Consider the following 23,471-nt stretch of genomic DNA (forward strand, 5'->3'; position numbering starts at 1 on the left):
CTTCCTCCTGATCCGAATTGTTAAGTCATGCCTGCCGTTTCTGACAAGTTGGAAAGATTTCAACGCAAACAGTCGAGTAGCAGCAAATAATTTAACTTCTAGTTCTAGAAAATTCAAAAGTCAGCAGACAGTTGAGAAACAGAGAATTTTGTGTCTACATACCCCTGATCATTCTCAGTACGATCATCCAAACCCAGACAAGATTCACCAGTGCGTCAAACATTTAACAGTTATCTTGAAAAAGTGCAGAAGTGCAAATTTTGGATTTAATATGTTTATAGATATGGGTAATTTAGAGCTTGTATTAGAAATGAACCTCATTTTGTATATAAAATTGACCAACTGTGTGCTATGAATAAAACGTCTGCTCATGTCAACAGCTGTAATGAAAAGATAATGTACCATATTCCTGATTTATATGGAGGTTGTGTTTTCAATGGGATGTTGAGGTAATGTGGAGTCCCGCCTTCCCAGCAGCTCTGAAAACTCTACAATGTTTAGTTTTTTTTTCTTTGAAAATCCAAAACCCACCACTGCTTTCATATGAAAGCACCACAGCGGTTGAACATGACTCAAACACATGTATGACACATTCACATACGGAACCGCACATCCAGGCCACCCACATACAGAAATAACACCAAATTCTGAGCTATATAAGCACATGTGCTTTAAGATACACGATACCAGCTATCGGCTCTCTGAGATGAACTTGTCACATTTTGGGCTGTCTTGTGACCCGTGTTTAGAGCCCCGTCTGCCGACAGGCCCTGTAATCTGTGGTCGGAATACATAAACGGCCACAACCAGCAGCAACGTGCTACTTTAATACACTTGGGAGTGACCACACATTCTGGCACAAACGCTCACAGACACACACAGACACAGACAGACAGACACACACAGACACACACACAGATTTGGGAACTGCGAATCTAATTCAGTCCACACGAATGTTGCACGAGGTACTGGAGCTTGAAAAGGCACCGTGACGCCCAGTTTGAGAAAATAAAAAGGTGGTTGATGCACTATTTATAATCACATCCTGCACACAATCTTTGGCTCTGCACACGTTGTAAGGTCTCTGCTGGGTGGGATAAGGATGTCGAAGTGCTGCGTCAAAAGCTGAGCGATGACTCAGTTGAGAAGGAAGATAGAGGGTGAAGCTCAACACCCCCCCCCCCCCCCCCACGCACGAACAGACACACACACACACACACACACCGGTAAGCAACAGGCAGGTCATTCATGTATCACGGCCGTCTCTAATTTGATATCAGGTCAAAGGTGCAGGGTGTGTCTGCCTTCTGCAACTTGGGAGCGTTGTTATACTGCAGTCGTGGGCCAATCGTTTTTGTGTTTGAGTTGCAGTGCCGAGGTATCGTGACACTTACTCACAGCAACCAACCCTACAGCTTGGTGAGCAAACATACCAACAGTTTGACGGTGTGTACTGCAGCCACTGCCTTCTCCTCACCGACACACACACACAGCAGCAGAGATACAGCAGCTTGGAGCTGCTCCGCTTCCACAGAAATACAACTTCTAGACTTTTTATTTAAGAATTTATTATTACACTCATACTAATTAAATCTGCAGTAACATGTTTTGGCCCCTTTGCCCCAAAATCTAATTCTGTAATAATGCACTAATGGGTATTACACAGAAAGGACCTAAGCTGATGTGATTGCACGTCGACTTAAACATAAACAAAGTAAAATAATACGTTTGCGTCTGTTAAACCTATATGATGAATACTGAGATAAGCAATTAATGTTATAATTGTGAGGGAATTCAAACATAAATGAGGTGATTGTGATCCAGTATGTGAAGCAGATTATTTTCCAATACCAAAGTTGAATTCTGTGGTTCAGTCGTGCAAATTGCCACGTGTCAAATTGTCCTTCATGAATTTTTCCAAACCCCAAGAGACTCCAAACTATGTGAGAGCACCTTGCGTTGGAACCATTTGCCACTGGATTGTGTAGAATGAGTGAATATGATGATTGTGTCAAGTACCTTGAGACTGCGAGAAGTGGTAAAATACTCTAAATATAAAAAAAAAACCTTTTATTAAAGAGTTTCATGTGTTCTGAAAGAGTCTTGGCTCCTTGGTTGCAAACAAGTATGCAGCATTTAGCAGGCGAAGACCCGTTATATGGCCAGTGCATCACTGGTCACATACGTCAAAGAATATTTTGAATCTTGTGCATGACATCATTTTTGAGTCCAACTTCTGAGAAGTAATTATTGTAGACCAATGGGTTGTTATTGATGTGGAACCTGCAAACAAACTATACTTGCACACACACTCTTACCCGTCTTTCTACTCTCACTGTGCATGTGTGGTTTCAATAAGGCCGCCAAATTTTCAGATACACATCATGAAAGTAGAGCAGTATTTTGACAGCATTGCCATGGAGGTATAATGTTAATTCTAGCGTCAACTCTTTTATAGCTTGACTGGATTGATTTTAGTTATATGGCTGTACTTGGAAAAATGTTCAATGAGTGGGTGCTTATACTCCTTTTTTCTACGAACTTTCGTTACAGCTACAAAATCACGGTGTCTTTTTGATGGCACTGAGAAATAGGGCTGTGTGATATATCATGTGTGATATCAATGTCCAACAAAAGAAAGAGCGTCGTTATTTAAATGTTATATTCAAATGTTTATTTGTAGCAAGGCACATCAGGATCGCAGTACTCCACAAAATGATTGCATATCTCATGATTAGCTGCTATTATACCGCCCTACTGAGAAGTTCATCTTAAAGATATGAGTAGTCAGACTGCAGTAGTCCTGGAGGTCAGGGATACAATCAGCAACTCGGCACAAAGCTGTATTCCTCAGTTTTGAAGTCTTGAGATCACATTTAATCGTCCAGCAGCTAGAAAACCGGTTAATATGAGAATCATCTCCTACAGAGTAGAATTAAAGAATAATCTGTTGATTTTGTACTGCTCTGTCTAAAACAGTAAATGGACTTAACAATATTTTGCGTTTTTCTGCATCTCAAAGTTCTTTACACTCGTCATCGCATCCGTCAATACATTGACGGCTGCCATGCAAGGAGCTCGATCCACTGGGACCAATGACACTTTGACACTTGGGAGATGGAGAATTGAACCACCGACCTTTTGAACTGAAGACGACGTGCTCTACCAAATGAGAAACAGTGACCTCTAAAGTAATTACTTTATGCACTTCATTCAATAAGATTATAAACACCTCTATGTAAGTACACAAGGAGTATGGTGGAGCACATAGGTGCAGAAGATAATACATTATGATTGGTAAATGTCAGGCTTTCTTATTATTTATCATATTTGACCTCCAAATTGATTGATATGTCGAATAAAAAGAGTTTTAATTACATACATTAAGAGCAAAATATGACAGTGTGCCGGACCCTGAGAATCCCTGATGTGGTCTGTGTGTCAAACAACATTGCAATATAACAGTGGGGGGGGGGGGGGGCGAAGGGGTCAGAATGGTTATCAGGTCTGGAATCCAGCTCATGTGTGTCAGATAAAAGAGCCAGTGAGGGCAGCCCAGCCATGTGTGATAAGGGTGGCTATACTTCCTCTGATAAGGAATGACTGGCCGCGCCTCTGTACAGCCACACACACATCCACCCACTCACTCACTCACCCACCCACCCACACACCACCTCCACACACACGCACATGCACACACACGCAGCATATGCTCTGTCAGCAGACAGCAGGAAGTGACTGAGAGGCGCTTCACAATCAAAACCACTTCATTATTGGTTTGTGTTTTTGATGCACCGACAGTTTGTCAGCAGTTTGACTCTCCAAAAGCAAAGCGAAGACAGGACTGATGTCACATTTAGTGCTAAAACAGCCGATTTAATATGAGAATCTATGATTTGTTTGCTGTAATTGGAGTAATTCTGACTGCTTTCACTAAACTGATTTTTTTTTTTTTTACTAAAGTGAAAAGGTTTTTAAATTTTTCTCCTTTTTTTGCCTAAAAAGTAAAACAAAAAAGAAAATCTGGAGAATCTAACTTTTCTGTAACAACATACGACAGCTAATATCAAATGTAAATTGAGAATCTAAAACCTCAACACAATCCTGCATCATATCATCAGAAATGTCACTTTAAGACTGTGTTAACATATATAAATGGGCCTTACTTCCACTTCCCATGTTCTTTACCAGATTCACCAATTCACTCACACACAATGTTGAGAGCTGCTATTCAAGATGCTCGACCTCCACAGGGAGCCGTTTTTGGTTCAGTGTCTTAAAGCAAGTTAAGGTTTACCCGACTAATCTATTGGTTAATTCTGCCTGGGTCAAATTTCCTTTTATGAGATTTTCTCCAGGAATAAATACAGAAAGGCCAAGAATGAAAATAGTTGTCATTGCACAACATTACAACTACAGAGGATGCAAGTCAGTGGGCACCGTCCAAATACGTTATGTACGTGTTTCTGTTGTGGATCATCACGCTGCTGAGGGGGAACAAAGAAGAGGAACTGATCAAGCGTGTGGGCTCAAATATATGATGTATCAAAAGTCTGGCGAGACATTGAAAACTTCACATGGTGGCATGTCATCATGGCTCATTCCCGTGTGACAGTTCGAAGAAAGAAACAGTTTATTACTTTCTCATTTGGTGAGAACAGGAATGTTATTCTAACCACATTCCAACCAGATATCAGTTGTAATAACCACATAACTAAAGGCGTTTTAATAAGGAAAGTATCTACTGAATGCTGGCATGTTTATTTCATTAACTTATCCCATAGATGTGCAGTTTTTAATGAAAATTTAAATCATGGTGATAGTTGATGTTACTGTTGATCTTGACATATTGATAAACCAACAGGAACACTGGCAGAGCCTTTTTTGGCACAGTATTAAACTGGTTTATATTATTTCTAAAATAAAACAAACAAACAGTGACAATAGGTAAACTCTGGGACGTACACTTCCCCAAGGTTCTATCGCGGGCCCACTACTCTTTAACTAGTACATGTTCTCACTGGCTCACATTATGGATAACAACAAAACACAGATATTTACGTCAGTCTTTCACCAGGAGGACACAGTCCAGTACAAACACTGAGTGTACTGAACCACCTTCAGCTCCACAAAGGTTTACGAGTGATCTTCAATCTTTGAGGTTAAAAAGCAGAAACCTTGCTGTAGTCACGTAGTCTGACCTGATGAGCCATATAAAGGCAATGAGAGATTACTATAATCGAAAGAATACAGCAAGAAGTAAAGAACTGATGTCTCAAGACGATTGAGAGAAACGATTGATTCAAGTGTATGTTCAGTAAACTGCTGCTCGAGTCGTCAAACACCAAAAAGATAAACCACATCAGTAGAAATGACTTCAAAAGACTTTGACGGGTAGAGCAGACAACGCTCCGAGTGGTTCAGACCCCGTATAAATTTGAATCTTTCTGTTTATGAACAATCCAGACTCGTCTGGTCATCTGGATCCAACCTGCTTTCTGTTTTTAAAAGGCAGAGCCAAACATGCAGAAGCCGACTTTAGTTTTCATGCACCAAATATGTGGAACAAAGTCCCAGAAACCTGCAGGATGGCTCCAACAGCAGAGTACCTTTAAAACAAGATGAAGACCTTTCATCGAGCAATCGCTCATTTCAAGCTGCACTTCCTCTTTAACTCTTAGGATGCGTTTACGTCCATACATCCATTTTGTATTGTTTTATCAAAGTAGAGATATACACATACAGAAACACACACACAAACTCACACTCAAGTTAACTTCAAATGCATGCTGTTGTTATAAAATTGAGGTTTGTTGCTATTCAATGTTGTTGCAGTTTAAATTTCCTCATTAAAAAAGTGTTTTACACAAATAAAATGGCCTGGCCTCGTTCCTCTCATTAAATTAGAAGGCATAATAGAAGTGCTTGGTCACAGTTTGGACCCCGTATAGTGAGAATTAAATCTTTAGACTGTGTAAAGATTTCTCTAAAGTTTAGAGGGATCCCCAATGGTTAAAGGAGCCCATCTCTGTGAGCCACACTGTCAATAATAAGCACATCTAACTCATACAGTAAAGGGAATTATCTCACAATGCTGCGTCTGTTCTTTTCATTGTTTTCTGGCTTTCGTCGACAGGGAGACGGAGGGGAGGTAGAAAGAGGGAGAGATAGAGGGGGGGAGGAGGGTTGAAGAGAGTTCATTCACAGCTATTGACGGCAAGGGGGTCCTGAGGGGAGGTTTGATCGGCTTTCTGTCAATCAGCTGCAGTTATATGGAGCGCTCACATGTCCGGGCAGCGCGCGGCTGCTGGTGTGAATGAGTGCGAGTGTGTCAGTTGACGTGAGGGAGGTCACTAGTATGTGCAGGATAACATCCCATAGCCGGCTGACCAATCACGACGCGGGTCGGGAACTATTCATGGTTATCGATCGCTTTGTTCGAAGCCAATGTGCTCAGTCTTTATAAATCAGACAAAAAATAAAACATGGAATCAAAGCGTATTATATATATATATATATACATGTCCATATTTTGTAATTCGTTTTTTCTGATTTAGCGGGCTCATACTGCTCCACACAAAGAGGAATCCAACCTCCACATCTGAGATTTCCAAAGCAGCCTGAAATATGATGATAATATTTAACTTTGTTGATCTATTTTCGACGGTGCTAAGTCCATTATAAATAGAAAGGATGACATGGTTCAACTAGTTTTCAACAAATGAGGTTTGTGTTTCTTTTCTGTCCATGTTGTGTATCTTTTGTAAAATAAGTGAAAAACGATGTAGAAAAAGTATAAGTGCATGTTTTTGCTTGTCTCAACCGCTAAATGAAGTGAAAAGGTGTGCTTTCTTCAATTTAGCAATTTGTTGATTTTAAGTCATTGCTCTTGTGAAAGATATTTCAGTAATTATTGATGATTTGCATATGAAACACCATCTATGCAGGCATCCGGGCCAGTTTTCATAAATACTTTGATAGACTGTTGCTGCAAAGGGTAGACTTGTGGTAAATTCAAAAAGAAACTGTCTGAAGGCTTTTGAAAGGGTTTTAACCGGGTTTGGTTGAATAGTTTTTCCTGCACATGTGCAAGTAGCTTGACAATAACGTTTGTTTCCACAGTGGCTGTGCCGCTCTCTCATTGGATTAACAATGTTCACAATTACTACACCATCATTTAGTTACACCAGATACTGAAGGGGTCTACACGACTAATTAAAAAAGGAAGCTTGAATGTTCACAGTCTTTGCATGCATGGTGGTACTACGCAAACACAGCACCAACTAGTGGCCTGGCATGCAACTACGGCATTTTCATATTTTGTTTGTATGATGATCGTTTCTCAAACTAAAACTGTTTCCAGTTGATTGTTTTCATGTAAACTGGGCCGATGTTGGGTAAATCTTTACAGAAAATCAAAGTTGTGTCCTATGTTTTGTCCGGTCATTGGTGAAACACTTTACACTGTGCTAGCCTGTATGTAAGGCGCTCTACAAGCAATATTTGAGAATTTGATTAACTGTCAATTCATGGTTTTGCAAGGCTGCTCAGAGATGTGATACTCTAGAGGCATATTATCCTCCTGCTGTGTATGAACAAAGAAATGCCTGAAAATGGCAGCTCAAACATGGCACGGTGTCACTGTACTCCAACAACCCCGAATCGACTCTACAAGTCCTCCATCTAATTATGAACCTCACAGAAACTAAGCTGATTGTCTTTAAACCTCTTAGAAGTAACTGAGAATGCCACCGAGCCCCGGCTGTAATGCCCCGCAGCCACCAATGCATCGTTAGATTTACCGCTCCGGGTCAACCGTAAGCGATGAAGGGTGGCTTTCTAATGCGCCTTGCATCTCTAGCCAATATCCGCCACGCTGTCGACTTAGGTGTGTTTGATTAGGTGGCCCTCATTTGAATAAACTGTCAGATGGTTTATCTTGTAACTGGGCTTCCTGTTGTAGAGCTCCAGGGCTCCAACGCAACTGAAAATAATGAGCACTTTTGTTTTGTCAGGGATTCCCCTTCATAAGTATGTTGATATGCAATATTTACTGCTGCACATGATGGGCTGCAATAATTCAAATTGAGATTTTATGGGAGATGTAGTCTTGACTTAAGACATGTTTGCAGGATTTGCTTTTCGCTACAAACGAAAAAGGATCCATGTGAGCATGAAGAAAAATGACTGAATCTCTGCTTTTAAATTTTAATACGAAAGTGGAGCAACTTTCTTTTTTTTAATGCTTGTGAACTTGTTCGTGATCTGAGGCTTCACAGGAGTGACGACATGTAATCCAGCACGGGAACGATCTGAGGCCGACTCCAATGATACACAAATAACCTCTTAAGCTTGCACAACAATGCCGTTTAAAATGGTGTTCCCCGGATGAGTCATCAGACTTTACAAAATGATCCTCCTTCCTTTAGCTGTCCTACATGGAGAAACCTGACCTCAGAAGGAGGAGAACAGATAGTTTCTCCATTATTTTTTTGGATGTCCTACAAAGGCAAATCAGCCAGAACAAAACATCCAGCACACCATTATCAATCTGCATCAGTACATACAGTACACTAATGCAAGTGCATTTTTTTTCTTTCCTAAAGCATAAACCTGAACTGATCACCAAAGGAATGAAAGTTCACCGAGTTTATTCACAGAGGAGCTGGGAAGAGTTTTTTTTTTTTGTAAGACGCCTGGTGGATCGTTGTATGCATGGTGTGACAAGAGGGAAGCACACAGTGAAGTGAATGAAAACCCAAGCTATTATAATCTTGGTCATCCAGTCAGCTGATGAGCAGAGATTAGTAAAAAAACAGGCAAACAATCTGGCTCCATTGTTTGGTCTCTCGATATAAACAGCTCAGGCCATTATATAAAGGCTCCGGATAGCAACCAGTGATGAGCTTCTCTGTAAAACACAGGAAACACTGTGAAAAAGGATCTGTTCCACATGATGCGCGCGCGCGTGCGCGTGTGTGTGTGTATGGTACAGAGTGAGAAAATGACAAAGGTCTGCAAAGTGAGTTCATTTGTGGACATACTGTCAATGTTCTCTGTTCCAGACTTTTTGTTGTTGTTGTGAAGACAATGGTCTCAGTTTTACTAAAAACATGTTTTATCCACTTTTTGTTGGAAAACTGCAGGCGCCGACAACACCTCCATTGCTAAATACATTTGTTTGAATGCCACAACCTCATCATGAGTAATGGAATCACTGGCACACGTCATATTTTATGATGACTTCTCGTCCATCCGAATCCTATTTAACGAGACGAAATTGTGCAAATTTTGCAAAAAAGTTTTACTTTTTATGTTATTCAATCTGAATACAACATCACAGTTCTCTGAAGAGATCGTTTCTGCATTATATGCACTAAATGCATGATATCATCGTCAATGCTGCAAATCCAACATGTCAACTGTGTATAAAAGAAAATAACATTTTTGTTGGCTATGGCTTCTTACTTGTGGATTTAACTCCCAGTTTCAGTCCAGATGGCAAACACAGACTCTCCTGAGATCTGATAAGGTTTAATTCAGGCTGACTCAAGTCGACGCGCACTCGTGCGCCATTTATTTCTGTCAAGCCGATAGACATTTTAAAGCTTTGAGACTCCATTTACTACAGTGTGCTTCTCCACTCCGTTGCATGCTGTTAGGTTTGTGTGTCTCTCCTGCAGTCTGCGCTCTCTCTCCTCACTCCCTCTGTACATTCCTGCAGATTTCTCCGTCTCTCGAGCTGAAAGTTCATTATCTGATGTGCCTGAGCTCATCAGCGTGCCCTGGAACAAGTTGCCGTAAAAATAAAAGATTGTCTTAATGCAATGTCTCCTAAATGCTGTAGTGTCAAAAAGTTGCTGTGATAAATTGTCAGTGAAGTCACATTTTTGCACAAATGCGAGTCACACAAGCAGGCCCACAACTAATCTCAGTTCATGTATAATTAATAACTAATAGTTAATAACTAACAATCTCTAGTCAGTCAATGTTACCCTGTTTTTCCATTTTAGAATTCTGTTATTGTTAAAAACTGTATGTTTCAGTGTTTGGTTTTTCATTTTATTGTAGGTTGCTCTTTTATTCACCTTTGAATCTAGTTTTTTTTTTTTTTTTTTTTACTTTGAAAGGTTGTTTTTCCCTCTTAACTGTTCTTTTGGTTGCCGTTTTGAGAAAAAATATGTTGTTACTGGCACTATGTGTACACAAAACTGTGCAGAAGTTCCTGAATGCAACCGACATGCACAAACATGCAAAACCAGATAAACTGATGTCCATTATTGGTCCGTCAACTGAATGATAGAAAAGTGACACGAATCAACTGATGAAGCAGCCTTTATTACCCAGAATGCAATGCCAGGGATCAATTGAGGGCTCAAGCGACCCACATACACGTACAGCGTGGAGAGAAATGCACCACAGTCAGGCTTTTGTTGCACTGTTGAAAATATAAGAAGGACAGCTAGTTAAACAAAAGTAAGGCCAACAACCAAAACACTTCCACTTACTTTAAAAGTAATGTATGCGATTGTGAGGTTGTTTTTTAATCCTCAATGCAGAGGTGGCAAAGTGTTCACACAATTGGCTACTTCAGTGCAGTTTTGGTGAAGGAGCCTTTCCACTGCCCTGAAATTTCACACCAGTCAGGTTTATCATAGTCTCACTATCAAAGGCTGCCAACGTAGGGAAAAAAAAAGAAAAAGAGAAAGTACGCATGAGGAACAGAACAGTCTCCTTGGGGGAACACACAGACCTGCGAACGCCTCACTGCTGGGTTTGCCAATTGATGAGTGCTTTTTGTCCGGGGATGGATTATATTTCGACTCTACGTTGACCTTAGCTGAATGTCACCGGGCCTCTCCTGTCCAATACTGACTGTGCACATGCTGACCCTGCAGCAGCTCGCGGCGGATCGATACATCCCCTGCTCACGTGGTGAATCTCTGTGCGAGGGAGAGCTTCTACTTCTATAAAAGGTAATAAATGTCCTCGGAGGGACAGGCCAACGAGACACATCCTCCAAAATGAGGATATGATAGCTGTGGTTATAGTTTAGCTCCGATCACATGGCCGAAAATGGGGCTCGCACAAAACACCACTTCAATGCTTTTTGCATCTCTAAATGAATCAGTCGCCAATTTTAAACAGACACGTCGAGTCCGATTGTTCCGCTGATCAGGTGAGACATTAAAAGGTGGCCTCAGAGACGACAACACAAACTGAAGTGGCAAAGGCTTAAAAAAAAAAAACAAAAAAACATCTGATGTCATGAAAGAGGCTGTGAGGGTTGTGAAAAAGGCTTCTGTGCCTTCTAAACACACCACAAAAGATTTTAAGGTGCGTCTTTATTTGCCGACTGTACCTTAATCTTACGACAGCCTTCAATTCCGATAACAAAACCACAACACTCACACTGACACATAACTGGAGTCCCCCCCCCCCCCAATAAGATAATTAAAATCTTTTCAACAAATAAGTCATATAAATAAAGGCTTTCAGTTTGCGTAGACCCGCATCTGAGGAATAAATAGCAAAATTTAATGCAGGATAGAAAATACACAAAGTACCACAGCAAGCAACAGAAATATGAGCAACGCTAAGTCAGAGCGTTTTATGCATTCACATCACAATGGTTTGATTAAATCAAAAACTGTGCTATAGTTTAAAATGGAAAATGTATCTGGTGAAAATGATTAGCTGTGGAGCAACACTTGGTTACCTGTATAGACGTGACATAGAAAGAAATAATCAGGACCAATGACGTTTACAGATATCCGTCTACTTGACCGCAAAAGAGAAATTTACGTCCGCCGTAAACATTTTTAGAAAAGAATCTCTAGTGTGATATCACGCCTTCTGCTTTTGATGATTTCAGGACATTTTCATTGTTAAAAAGATGACGTGTAATTAATTTGTGGAAGATGATTTGTTAATTTTAAACCCTTAAACACCTCAGGCATCAGAGTCGGTTGCAAGGTTTGGAAATCGCCGAATATCTGTGATAAAGTCAGCAAAGCTTTTTACAATTTCTACATTTCACACATCACGCCAGTATTCTTCAGTTTATACTTGGTTGCTCTGGGGGAAAGTGGATCACTAGTAAACACATGCCACAGTGGCATTAAAAGATGTGACTTATGTTGTCCTTTCTTTCTAATTTATTAGTTGTGATAGCAAGTGTGATCATTTCTGTCTCGATGCCTGTTAGATCCGGTCTCACTGGCTTTTTATACAACGACAAAAAATGTCTCATTTAATGTAGCTGTTGCATTACTGGACTCACTAGTAAAAATACTGTAGTGAAGGAAAAATGCCGACATTGAATGATGGCAGTGTTTGCATCCCTGATTTTTTGTCTGTATCAGTGAATAAACAATGCAGATTTAATTTGACTTTAGAAATGACACAAATAAAAAGACAGATATGCCAAAGAAATCAAATTTAGATATTAACAATTCTTAAAATGTTTATGAGACAAAAGAAAACCCCAAAATGGAATAGATGTAAAGTTCAGGTGTGTCACAATTCAATTCAGAAGCTGTGAGTAAGAGTTGTCAATTATCCTCCCAAAAAATTATAATGAAATATTTCTCGCATGCATCATTATTAGTAGTAATGCCTGAAATGTTTACTAGTTGACCAAATAGTTTGTATTTTAGATATATGCAGAGCCCATGAGAGTACCGTTGTTGATTTACTTTATGGGGAACAAATATACACAAAGTCCTAGAAATGATTTGTAATAGTTTGAACTATTTCATAATATATAAATGTAGGTTTTTTTCATGATCGATATGAGGACAAAGGCAAGACGATTGGTACAAAAAGAAAATCGGGGACATAGTACTGTGAATAACATTAAAATGTGAGCCTAGCGAATCTATAGAAAGGCACCAGGTTGGAGTCTGGTTCTGCAGTGGTTTTTACTTTGTTAAAAAGAGTCCTTCCTGTCCACTCTGGCCTGCTCAAGTTGGGTTTATCTCTGTAAACCTGCCTTGAGAGCAGCATGTTGTTACTGCTGCCATTTAAATACACTTTCATTAAAAATGTTAATAAGGAAGAGAAGACTATAGATAGCTGCTAGACTTGATGGCTGCAATTTCAAAGTAAATATCTTCGACTCATTTCTCTCACGAGGTAATCTTAGGATTATAGTCACATATTTGCTTTGAGTGCAACAGCAGGCAACCGGAAGCAGGGACGTGAATGAATGTGACTCGTGTTGAGACTGGGTCGGTGCAGGACAGGTCGTCCCCACCTGAGCCAGGCGAAAAGGCAGTACCTAGCGTGCGGCAAGCAGACATGAATGGGGGACGCGCTGAAGGTTAGAGGGCTTTTATGAATGAGCCGGCGCCACGCCACCGCAGCGCAAACATCCCCTCCGGTGCCCTTCGCCCTTCCACCCCCACCGCGAGGCGGGTAGTCTCACCGAGCCCGGGCAGATGCTCCTCCGGGGCTCACACTTCAAACATGCGTGGTTATACGTGTACGGATTTGGCACGCGAGTGCACGTACTGCTACTGGGAAATCGAATTTTCTATTCACACATCCGGGAGAACACTCAGGCCCGTTCGGAGCCACATAAACAGTCTGCGGGCCTTCCGACACACACCGCTCGATGTTAGCGGCAAAAGCCCGATCAGCGGCTCCAAACGCCGGATCGTAGCGCGCAGACACACGCGGAAAGATCCTCAAGTCAAAGAGAAACAGACGTGGATTTCTTTCTCGGGGCAAGTCGTCGTTTACAATCGGTATTTTTTTTTTTTTTTATGAATGGAGTGCGGTAGGCTATGCAAATGAGGGCGATTGAGAAAGAGATGGCGGATGAGGCATATCGGATATCTCATATCCTGTGAGACTTCCCCCTTCGGCGGAAAGCAAACACACACACACGCGCGCGCGCGCGCATACACAGACACACAGATGTGGCCAAATAACGAGGTGAAATAAACGCCGTCGGGTCTGTTCTTTCTCTCCCACAAACAAAAGGTGCGTGCGCTCCCCCGCTGTTTGCGTGTTTAGAAAAGGTGGAACTTCTGGGCGTGTTTGAGTTTCTAAGTTACGCTGCAACAGGGCCTCGCTCGCTTCAGATCCTTTCAGAAAATGTTTCCGATCCACCCACGCTTATTCCCCTCCTCCTCCTCCTCCCCCCCTCTTCTTTCTCTTTTTGCCTTCTCTAAAGACTAGTCCACACCGAGGTGGGGGCCCTAAAAAAAGCCCTCTTCTCTCCACCAGCACTGCCAATGCATTGCTCCACAAGCAGCAGTATAGTAAAGCCTAACACGATCAAGTAGATGGGATTATTATAACAAATGTTCACAAATCATACATGAAAAAAAGAGCAAAGGGGAAGCTGCACATTCTTCCAAGTTTTGCCTCAATCATCCCCAACTTGTAGGCGCAGAGGGAGAAGCGTAAAGAAAAATCTTTTTGACAGTATACTCACTCGTTCGGGTGTGTTTCTTCTATCATTTTCTCGTTTCACCTCAGGTAATGGGTCACGGCGGTTGCATACTTTTCGCTCGTCATTCTTCCACCGCGGCTCCTCCGATTCGGTCTCCAATTCCGCATAAATCCCCCCTGCGCCTTTGTGCGAGTGTCGGCTCTTTGGCTTTGCCCTCGACTGGCTGCGCCTCCGTCTTCTTCTTCTTCTTCTTTTTCCCCTTTTAATTTTCACTCTCCTGCCCCCGCAGCCGCTCCGTGTCCTCCGGAACGCGAACAACAAACCCCCAGTTTGTCTACAACTTCAAGACCCCCATCAGATTAAGTCGCACATACAGACTGTTTAGTAGCCGTATCCAGCTCTTGTCTTCTCACTCCCCCCGCTTCTCTCCTTACCCAAACACACGCACGCAAACACACACACGGATCCACAAAGGCACACGTTCCGTTTTTAAGTCCTATGGCGCATGTTTTCACCGACGACTCCGCTTCCAGTTTGTGCGTAAAAAGCGCGTCGTCGCTGTTGTTACCGAGGGGTGGCCCCGCTAGAGCCCCATCTCTCTCTACTCCATGTTGGATCGCAGGCGGCCGAGCAGCTCCAACGACGCCGGGGGAGGGGGGGAGGAGGAGGGAGGGAGAGAAGAGGAGAGAAGACGAGGGGGAGTGCAGGGCGGAAGCGGTGACGTAGGTCCACATTTAGGTTGAGGGCCCACGGTGGCTGCTGCGCGCCGCGCCGTGGGGCCCTCCTTGATAAATGCAGCCCCCCCCCCTCCTCCACTATTCCCCTCCCCGGATCCTGGCTTTCAAAGCGAGGCATGTCACCTTTGTTCCCCTATAAAACGTCTCTGTGTGGTTATTAAATGCACTCCTCAGGAAATTAAACATAATAGTGTGAGTTGGTAACTCTCATTAGATACATTATTTATAATTGTGCATGCAGGAATAACATTCTTGCCACATATAATTGGCAATTGGTATGTACTAATTTGAATCACGGATAAATTACACACAATTTCCCTCTGCTTTAGTCCACATATCCTCAGAAGAAGTATATTTCCTATTTTATCTGTCTTGATTCACTGGAGGACCTTGGTGTTATCCATCACACCTCTCTGTAGTATCTGATTATTGCCTTTGTGAAGTAAACGAATCCGGAGATTGAGCTTTTTATCACTGATTGATCCACTAAAGTGCGGAGGAAGTAAGATGATTAGCCACTTTTGTTTGCGTTGAGTGCTGCCAGATTTGTGTTCCTGCCCCAAACAGTTGGCTGCATTGTTTTCAGGTTCATGCCCAGGCGTTAGATCTAACACAGTGGACTTCAAACATATGGTCGTGTAGCGCCCTCAGGTGGCCATTACTGCTCCTTACAGGTTTTGGCTAAAGTATTCCATTCACTCATAAAGTCACCAAAGAATGTGCTCTTCTCTACCAGAGAACCATATTGTCCTGGATTATTTAATGATGTTTCAGGATTAGAGCAGCTCTATAAGTCAGCAGCGGTATTTATTATGTATAAGAGAGAAATAAAGACTCTGAGTAACATACTCAGAGTCTTTATTTCTCTCTTGGGAAAGAAATGTTTTGAATAGAGAGTTGCTGCATAGATAGAATAAAACATAATCCAGTAATAAATAAATATACCTGGTTGTGTTCGTAGGTTTGCAGGTTCAAATCTTATTGCCAGTCGGTTACCAATATGGATTCATAAGGAAGAACCCTGTACTGTGGCAGCCATCTGCTTCTCATGTGTAGATCAGGTTGAATATGAATAGAATGAGTTTAATGCAGAGAAACTGTTTCCCTAAAAAGGAATCAGTCAAGCAGTGGCGGCTGGCCAATAGAGGACGCCAGGGCAAGACCCTCGCTGGGATCAAGAAGGTATTTTTTAAATGAAATATATTATATACTGTAATTCTGTCAAAACATGTTCATGCCACCAAACTAATAATGGGCCCCGAATTGCATTCCCGTCATTTTCTACAGATAATATTCAATAAAAGAGGATTTATTGATTTCTCTCTCTAGTGTGTGAGAGCAGGCCTGGGCGCTACAGAAAGCCGCCCCGAGGAGGCGGGGCTTAGTAACGATCTCACCAATTATTGATGAACACCAGAGTGACTGACAGGAAATTAAACCAATCAGCATCATTTGACGTCTGCGACTTGGGGAGTTTTTTTTTTTAACTCACCCTTGGCCAGACCTGCATGGCGATTTGTTCTCACGTGTTTCTACAAGATGTTGAGATGTCGACAATAGGCGAGTCTCTGATTTAACTCTGTCACATCCCTTTTAATTTACCCTTTTGAAAGGAGAAGTTTGGCTGAAAAGCTGCATTTCACGTTCAACTTTCTCCAGTGTAGTTATTTCAAAATTCCCATAAACAGAAATGGGTTCAGAATTTCGCAAACGTGTCCAGGTTTGTGTTTGTTGATAAATGTTTAGATAGGCTCTTATTTATTAATTGCTAAAAATCTAAGAGCTTAAATAGCACACTGTATATTTTGCAAATTTTTTTTTTGGAAGTTTCTATCAAAGAATTCTAAAATGCTTTGAAAGATAGATTGTTGTGTTGTTTGAAAATATACTTTATGTCTTTTGTTTTCCCAAAACTTAGCGTAACTTTCTTTTCAAGTAAACCAGCCCCAAAACACATCCATTTTCTAAAAGGGACTAATGAAGCATCTGCTTGTATTTGTTTACAAGTAATGTCAATAAAAGAGTCAAGTGCTCTCTATTCACGACCTGTTTAAAAGTAGACTAACTTTCAGAATTGAGACCACTCTCAATCTAAAAATTGATTGTTGTAATGTGATTTATAAACGCACTGCATTTAAATAAAGTTACCATTGGCTGAAATGGAATAATAATGAAGAGCCCCACCTAAGAAATTTAGCACCAGCCGCCACTGGTGTTCAGCCATTTTCAATACGTGCCTTTGCATTGTGCTCCTTTGACTTTGCAGGTCAGCTGATCAAACACAGACTGAACTTTAATGCACAAATCGACAGAGCTGGCTGAAGTTTTGATGAACCAACTACTCCACAATTTCGTCATTAGGATTCCTGCAGGCGTCACAAGGTAAGATATTCTTTGTTTTAATTGATCATCCAGCTATTAAATCGCAATTAGTAAACTGTGACTAAACATTTTGATCGCTAATTAGCTGTTTCATGTGTAAAATCCACCATCATTTGTAATTCAGAGCCTTCAACTTCAAAAATGTTCTGCTTGTTAAAGTAACCCCCCCCCCCCCCTTTTTTATTTTATTTTTGCTCAAAACTGTTGAAACCGTGCAAGAGTTATTAGCGTTTCTAAATGTGCACACTATCTGGTTGATTAACAGATCATTTGAGGTGGGAATTGATTTATTGGAACTCAAATTCAGCCCCCCCCCCCCCCTTTTTTTTTTAAATCATTGTCTGTTATGGCTCATTATTTTGTCAAGCCATTTAAAAGGTTTTGGTGTCAAAGAGTATATACAGTAAAAATATACATACTCCTCACAAAAAGTTAGGCATTTAGCTTTCAGGTGAATATTAATGAAAAATGTGAAAAGTTCATGCGACACTGATATTATATCATTAAAGTAGGACATTTAAGTCAAAGCATGCAATGGTGATTTCATCCAGTCAAACAATGTATAGGAACAAAAGCCAACAACAGTGCTGGGAACGCCAGAACGACAAATGTCAATGTCTCAATAACTTGTCTTGTGGCCGTGAGCATCAGTGACAGCCTGACAACATCTCATGCTGTTCACTAGTTAAGTTATGGTGTGTTGAGGCAGGGCATCAAATTCTTCTTGAGGCGTGGCCATGAGGTCGTTGAGGTTCTGGGTACAGGATTCCGAGTTGATCCCAGAGGTTTTCTATGGGATCCAGGTGAAAAGAAAGTACAGGCCACTCCATTTGAGGTACACCAGTGTCCAGCAACTGGTCACTCATGATGTGACCAACAAAAGCTGGAGCATTGTTTTCCATGAAGATAAAAAAACAAAAACAAAACCATGTCACTGTGACATTCACAAAGTGTAGAGCAGTTCTGTATTGATTAGACACACCTGCCCACACTATCACCGCCACCGTCACAGACATGGCCAGTAACAACAGGGGCTGCTGCAGAGCACGCTCCTTGACATTTCAAACATCATTGGCGGCCATTATTTCTGCTCGAGGTGAATGGACTTTCATCAGAGAACAGCACTGAGGCCCACTGGTAAATGCTCTCTGGTCCATAAAGACAATGAGGCCTGTGCCTGTTGGTGTCTTCTGGTACCATTGCAGCTGGTCTAGCACATAGACCATACTGATGTTAACGGTTTCCAATGGCCTGACGTGACACTCGGTGCCTCTCACCTTCCTTAAATAAGGTTAAGTAAGGTTTTAAACCCGAATGCACTCTTAATGAGCGATTAAAACTGCACTTAGTTGATGAGTCTGTACATTTCAGGAGGAATCAGTGACAACACTTAATACGAGTTTTTGTTGACCTGAGTCAATTTGTCTCTAATTCAAACCACACCACGCGGCAGCCCCTCTCCCCTGGAGAACCCCAACCCCCCCCCCAACCCAGAGTATCACAAAACATTCATCAGCCGTGACTCGGTGACCTCTCTGCATCCCCGGCGCCCCCGGCCAATCAGAATCAAACCAGACAGCGTCGCTCTGTCTGTAACTCTTGTACACGTACATAAAAGCCTTCTTTACCTTCAAAACCTTTTTCCCAACGCGCCCCCCTGCAAAGTCACCCCCCCCCCCTCCCAGAACGACCAACTCTGGGCACTGCCCTGCACACTAATGACCCCCCCCAGACACACATGCGCCCCTCTTTCTCCCTCCACCCCCCTTATCACAACACTCCGTATCCAGGTGATAAATGAGGTCGCCCCAGTGTGTGGTATCAGGTCAGAGGTCAGCCTCACAGTTTTTCTGGGGTTTTGGGGGCAAATGGAAGTCATTGGGCTGGAGGTTACCAGTCTGGTCACACTGCTGTGTCGTTTCGAGGCGTAGCTGCTACAAACCTGCCTGTTCCAGCAGGGGGAGACAAACGCTCACATTCCTGTTTGGTCCTTTAAAAACTATAAATGTAATTCACACAGATCACAAGATGAATGGATGAAGCTCCGTGCGTTATTATAGTTAGAACTAATTAGTTATACCTTTCTCGTGGTGGGCTGGAGCCCCTTTTACCATCAGAACTGTCTCCATTCACTGCAGATTCATGTTGTGAATCTCTTCCTTGACGACATCTAAATGTGCTCTTATAGTTAAAAATCTGGTAATTGTGGAGGCCTTGTAGGTCTATTGAATTATCGGCATGATTTAGATGATTTGAGCTTTTTGACATTGTGTGCTCACCTGCTGGAATTATCCATCAGGAGATGTGTGGTATTAAAAAGATGGACCCGATCAGCAACAACACTCAGGCAGACTGTGGTGTTCAAATGATGCTCCGCTGATAGTAAAAGACCCAAAGCATGATGAGAAAATCTCCCTCACACCATTACACCACAACTTAATGAAATTCTACCCTACCATCTGAATGTAGTGAAAGAACCATTTTCATACATTTTCCCAATCTGTCATCCAGTTTTGATGAGCCTGTGTGAACTGCAGCTTCAGTTTCCTGTTGTTAGCGGACACCTTTTTTGTAATGACAGGTTATTGAAGCTATTGATGCATTTCTATCCTCTTCATCCAGGTTTTCTGTTCTGACAACGTCAAGAAAACATTTTGTGGCAGTGAACTGTTCCTCACTGGATATTCTCTCTTTTTCCAGACCTTTCTCCATAAATCCCAGAGAGGGTTGTGTGTGGAAATCACGGTAGATTGTCAGTTTATGAAAAGACTCGGATCAGCCTGTCTGTTCAAAGTCATTTAAATCACCCTTAATCTCAAGTTCTATCCTGCTTATGTTACCAACGAAATGTGACATTTTCTTTAACAAAAAATGCAAAAACAGTCTAGTCTTTGCCATGTAAACAGGCCCCCCGGAATAAATGTCATATACACCGTTTGGTGAAACCATATTACCCGGCGAAAACCTGTGCATGTATGGGAAGAACATGCAAACTCCACACATGAATGCCCTGCCCAGATTCTGACCCAGGACCTGCTTTCTCTCACTATGTTGTCACTGCACTAACCACTGTACGGCCACTAGTGGACAAATCATGAATAGCGATTACTTTTAATGTAAAAAAAAAAAGAAGTTGTAATTGTCTCATATCTTTTAACCTTGGCAGTGTCATCCTGTAGGCCTGATTCCACTCCTGAGCGGAGAAGTTTTGGTCCTCGGGTCATATGTTTGACATTTCTGCTTTAATAAAATACCTTATAGATGGAAACATGTCTTAAATGACCATTAATTAATTGAGAAAAAAACAGACAGATTTTGACACCATTTGGAAATCAAGTTTCTCTCTTTTATAATCAGCTGTTCTTGACGCACTTTTACTTCACTTCCACAACTTTATAGCGGTTTAGAGATAATTTATCTGCGCCGATGCAAAATGATTTTTAAGATCCTGCTCACTTTTCTCACCTCAAAAACATCATTGTTGTCGTTTTGTGTCAGTGAGGCTCATCCAAGAGTTAGTGATTTATCTCTTTATCACGGCACGTGTTAGTGAGACTGAAATATCAGGCAGCAAGTGAACATTTTGTTCTTAAAGCTTTGCATTTAAAGAGTGCATCCTCAACAACTGCAGCTCTTATGAGCCAATGATTTCTTTTTGCCAGTTGGAGGAGGTTTGAAATTTAGCATCACAGTTACTCGTGAAAGCACCATGAAAAATGGATTAAAAAAATATATATTTTGACAAGTTTTACTTGCAGTTTGAATGTAGGGTCATATATAAAACTACATTTGGATCATTTGAAGCCTGACATATGGCATAGAAACAGATTTCATTTCACTGAGGAGTCTGATGCATTATTATCACAAGAAACTACTGTTAAGAGTGTTGAGTAGCATTCAAAGAAATTACAGAATTATATATAAATAAAGAAGAATAAAATGTAGAGAAAAAGAAAGTAAAGTCGAACTCTGTGTTGGTGCGTGTGTGTTGGTGCGTGTGTGTGTGTGTGTGTGTGTGTGTGTGTGTGTGTGTGTGTGTGTGTGTGTGTGTGTGTGTGTGTGTGTGTGTGTGTGAGGTCAACACAAGGGGTCATCAGTGTTTAGTCTGTCAGTGTTTCTGTGGCGACTGCAGCTTGCTGTTGAAATTGCCGATTTATAGCCGCACCGTCATGACTCAGGGTCTTTTTTAGTGACGTGTAAACAAACATATACACCAATATAGCTAGAATACACACAGACACTCCATAAATCTAAAAACTAAAGACACATATTTCACTGTGAGGTGAATTTTTCTGCCTTTGTGTAATAAAAGTTGGAAGAAACTGATATTATTTTTTGAAATGATTTGAAAACGTCAGAACAAACATAGGTCAAATATAACATAGGACAAAAATAGGTTGTGAATAACTTAAGTGAACGCTTCAAATTGTCTGCTTTGAATGGCACTTTTGTGCAAGAGTAGGTTTTGTTTGGACGTCGCAGAAATAGAAAAAAATAAATAGCCCAGGTTCATCCCACTCATACCCAAATGATGTCGAGCCGGGTTCCCAAAAAGCTTACAATACTATCAAAATACACATAGTGACTCTCACACACAGCGTGGCCTCCGTGGCTCCAGCAGGCAGCAGTAAATGGCTCCGGGAGCCAGACTCCAGACCGGCTCCAGCCTCTGTGCGTGTGCGACAGCAATTTCCTAAAGAATCCACAGCAAGCGCTACACTTCTCCTTTTTATTTGTACAAAAACACCGGCAACCCCACACACACACACACACACACACACACACACACACACACACACACACACACACACACACACACACACACACACACACACACACACACACACACACACACACACACACACAGTCACTTCTGAGAAACACAGAGCAGTCACTTACAATTACGACTCATCCAACAGTATGATATACAGTCCTGTCAAACCAGCAGGCCCACGGGGGGAAGCACAGGGTCATTCTCTGTTTTTTTCTGTTTTTGTTTCACCACATGGAGTCTGCCTATCCTCTACTTATGTTGTGAGCATACATATAATATGAATGCTAATAATAAACTTAATTGAAAAAGCACTTATCTAAACATGGTTATAGATTGCTTTATGGACTAAATGAAATCAAAAAGATGACAAATCAGATGAGGCTGGATGGAAACGCCTTATGTACAGGGGTAAACAAGAAAACGCAGAACAGTATATGATTAGGTTCGGTAATACAAAACAGTAAAATGATAAAAGTAATTAATAAAGAGATTTAACATATGTATCTATTATTTTATATATATATATATATATAAGATATATTAAAAATGTTTATTAATCTGCTGAAAACTTAAAAATTTCAATGCGTCGTAATAAATTTAAGTAGGTCACATGAAAAAAACACAGATTACTATAAAAGGGCAATCAATAAATTCTAACCAAATTGCTCATCATGATTCTATCTCTTACTTAAAAGTAGTATATTACTTGGATTTGATTAGAGAAGAGTTCATGTATTTATGTACTAGTTTTGTCAAATTATGGTGATTCAAATTTTAGTCTTTCATCAATTATTGAAGATATTTGGGATTTTATCGTAGAGGAGCAAATTGCATGTTCATTTGCAGCTTTTTGTGATGTTTGTATTGATATCTGTGTGTTTTTTAAGGCTGGGCAATGTATTGCAAATTCATTATCATCATGAAATCAACATGCACAATGTACTGTAGATGATTCCATACAGCCTTCATCACACTAAGTAGTAGATCTAATGCGTACAAATATAATATTACAAGATGAGAGGACTTGGCTTGACAAAGGTGAGCCTGCAAGTCTAGTCTGAGGGTAAACAAACCCTTTTACAAACAAATTTCAGTAGCAAAACACACTCATTAAAATCCATCCGACTGACTGGCCCATCTGAGGTAGAGTGGAGGGTAAAGACATTAAAAGGTC

The 23,471-nt window shown here is 41.2% G+C and overlaps 1 protein-coding gene across 1 annotated transcript in view; it reads right to left on the minus strand.

The window, feature by feature from the left end:
- spred2b (sprouty related EVH1 domain containing 2b) overlaps positions 1–15,167 on the minus strand; it is a 32,068-nt gene extending 16,901 nt beyond the window's left edge. The window contains exon 1 of the mRNA XM_080481611.1: positions 14,447–15,167. Within this exon, the coding sequence (XP_080337737.1) occupies positions 14,447–14,472 (26 nt within the window). The 5' untranslated portion in view covers positions 14,473–15,167. The remainder of the gene's footprint in view (positions 1–14,446) is intronic.
- Between the last annotated feature and the right edge of the window lie 8,304 nt (positions 15,168–23,471).

The sequence above is a fragment of the Lipophrys pholis genome (assembly GCF_963383615.2).
Source record: "Lipophrys pholis genome assembly, chromosome: 15".
Classification (NCBI taxonomy): Eukaryota; Metazoa; Chordata; class Actinopteri; order Blenniiformes; family Blenniidae; genus Lipophrys; species Lipophrys pholis.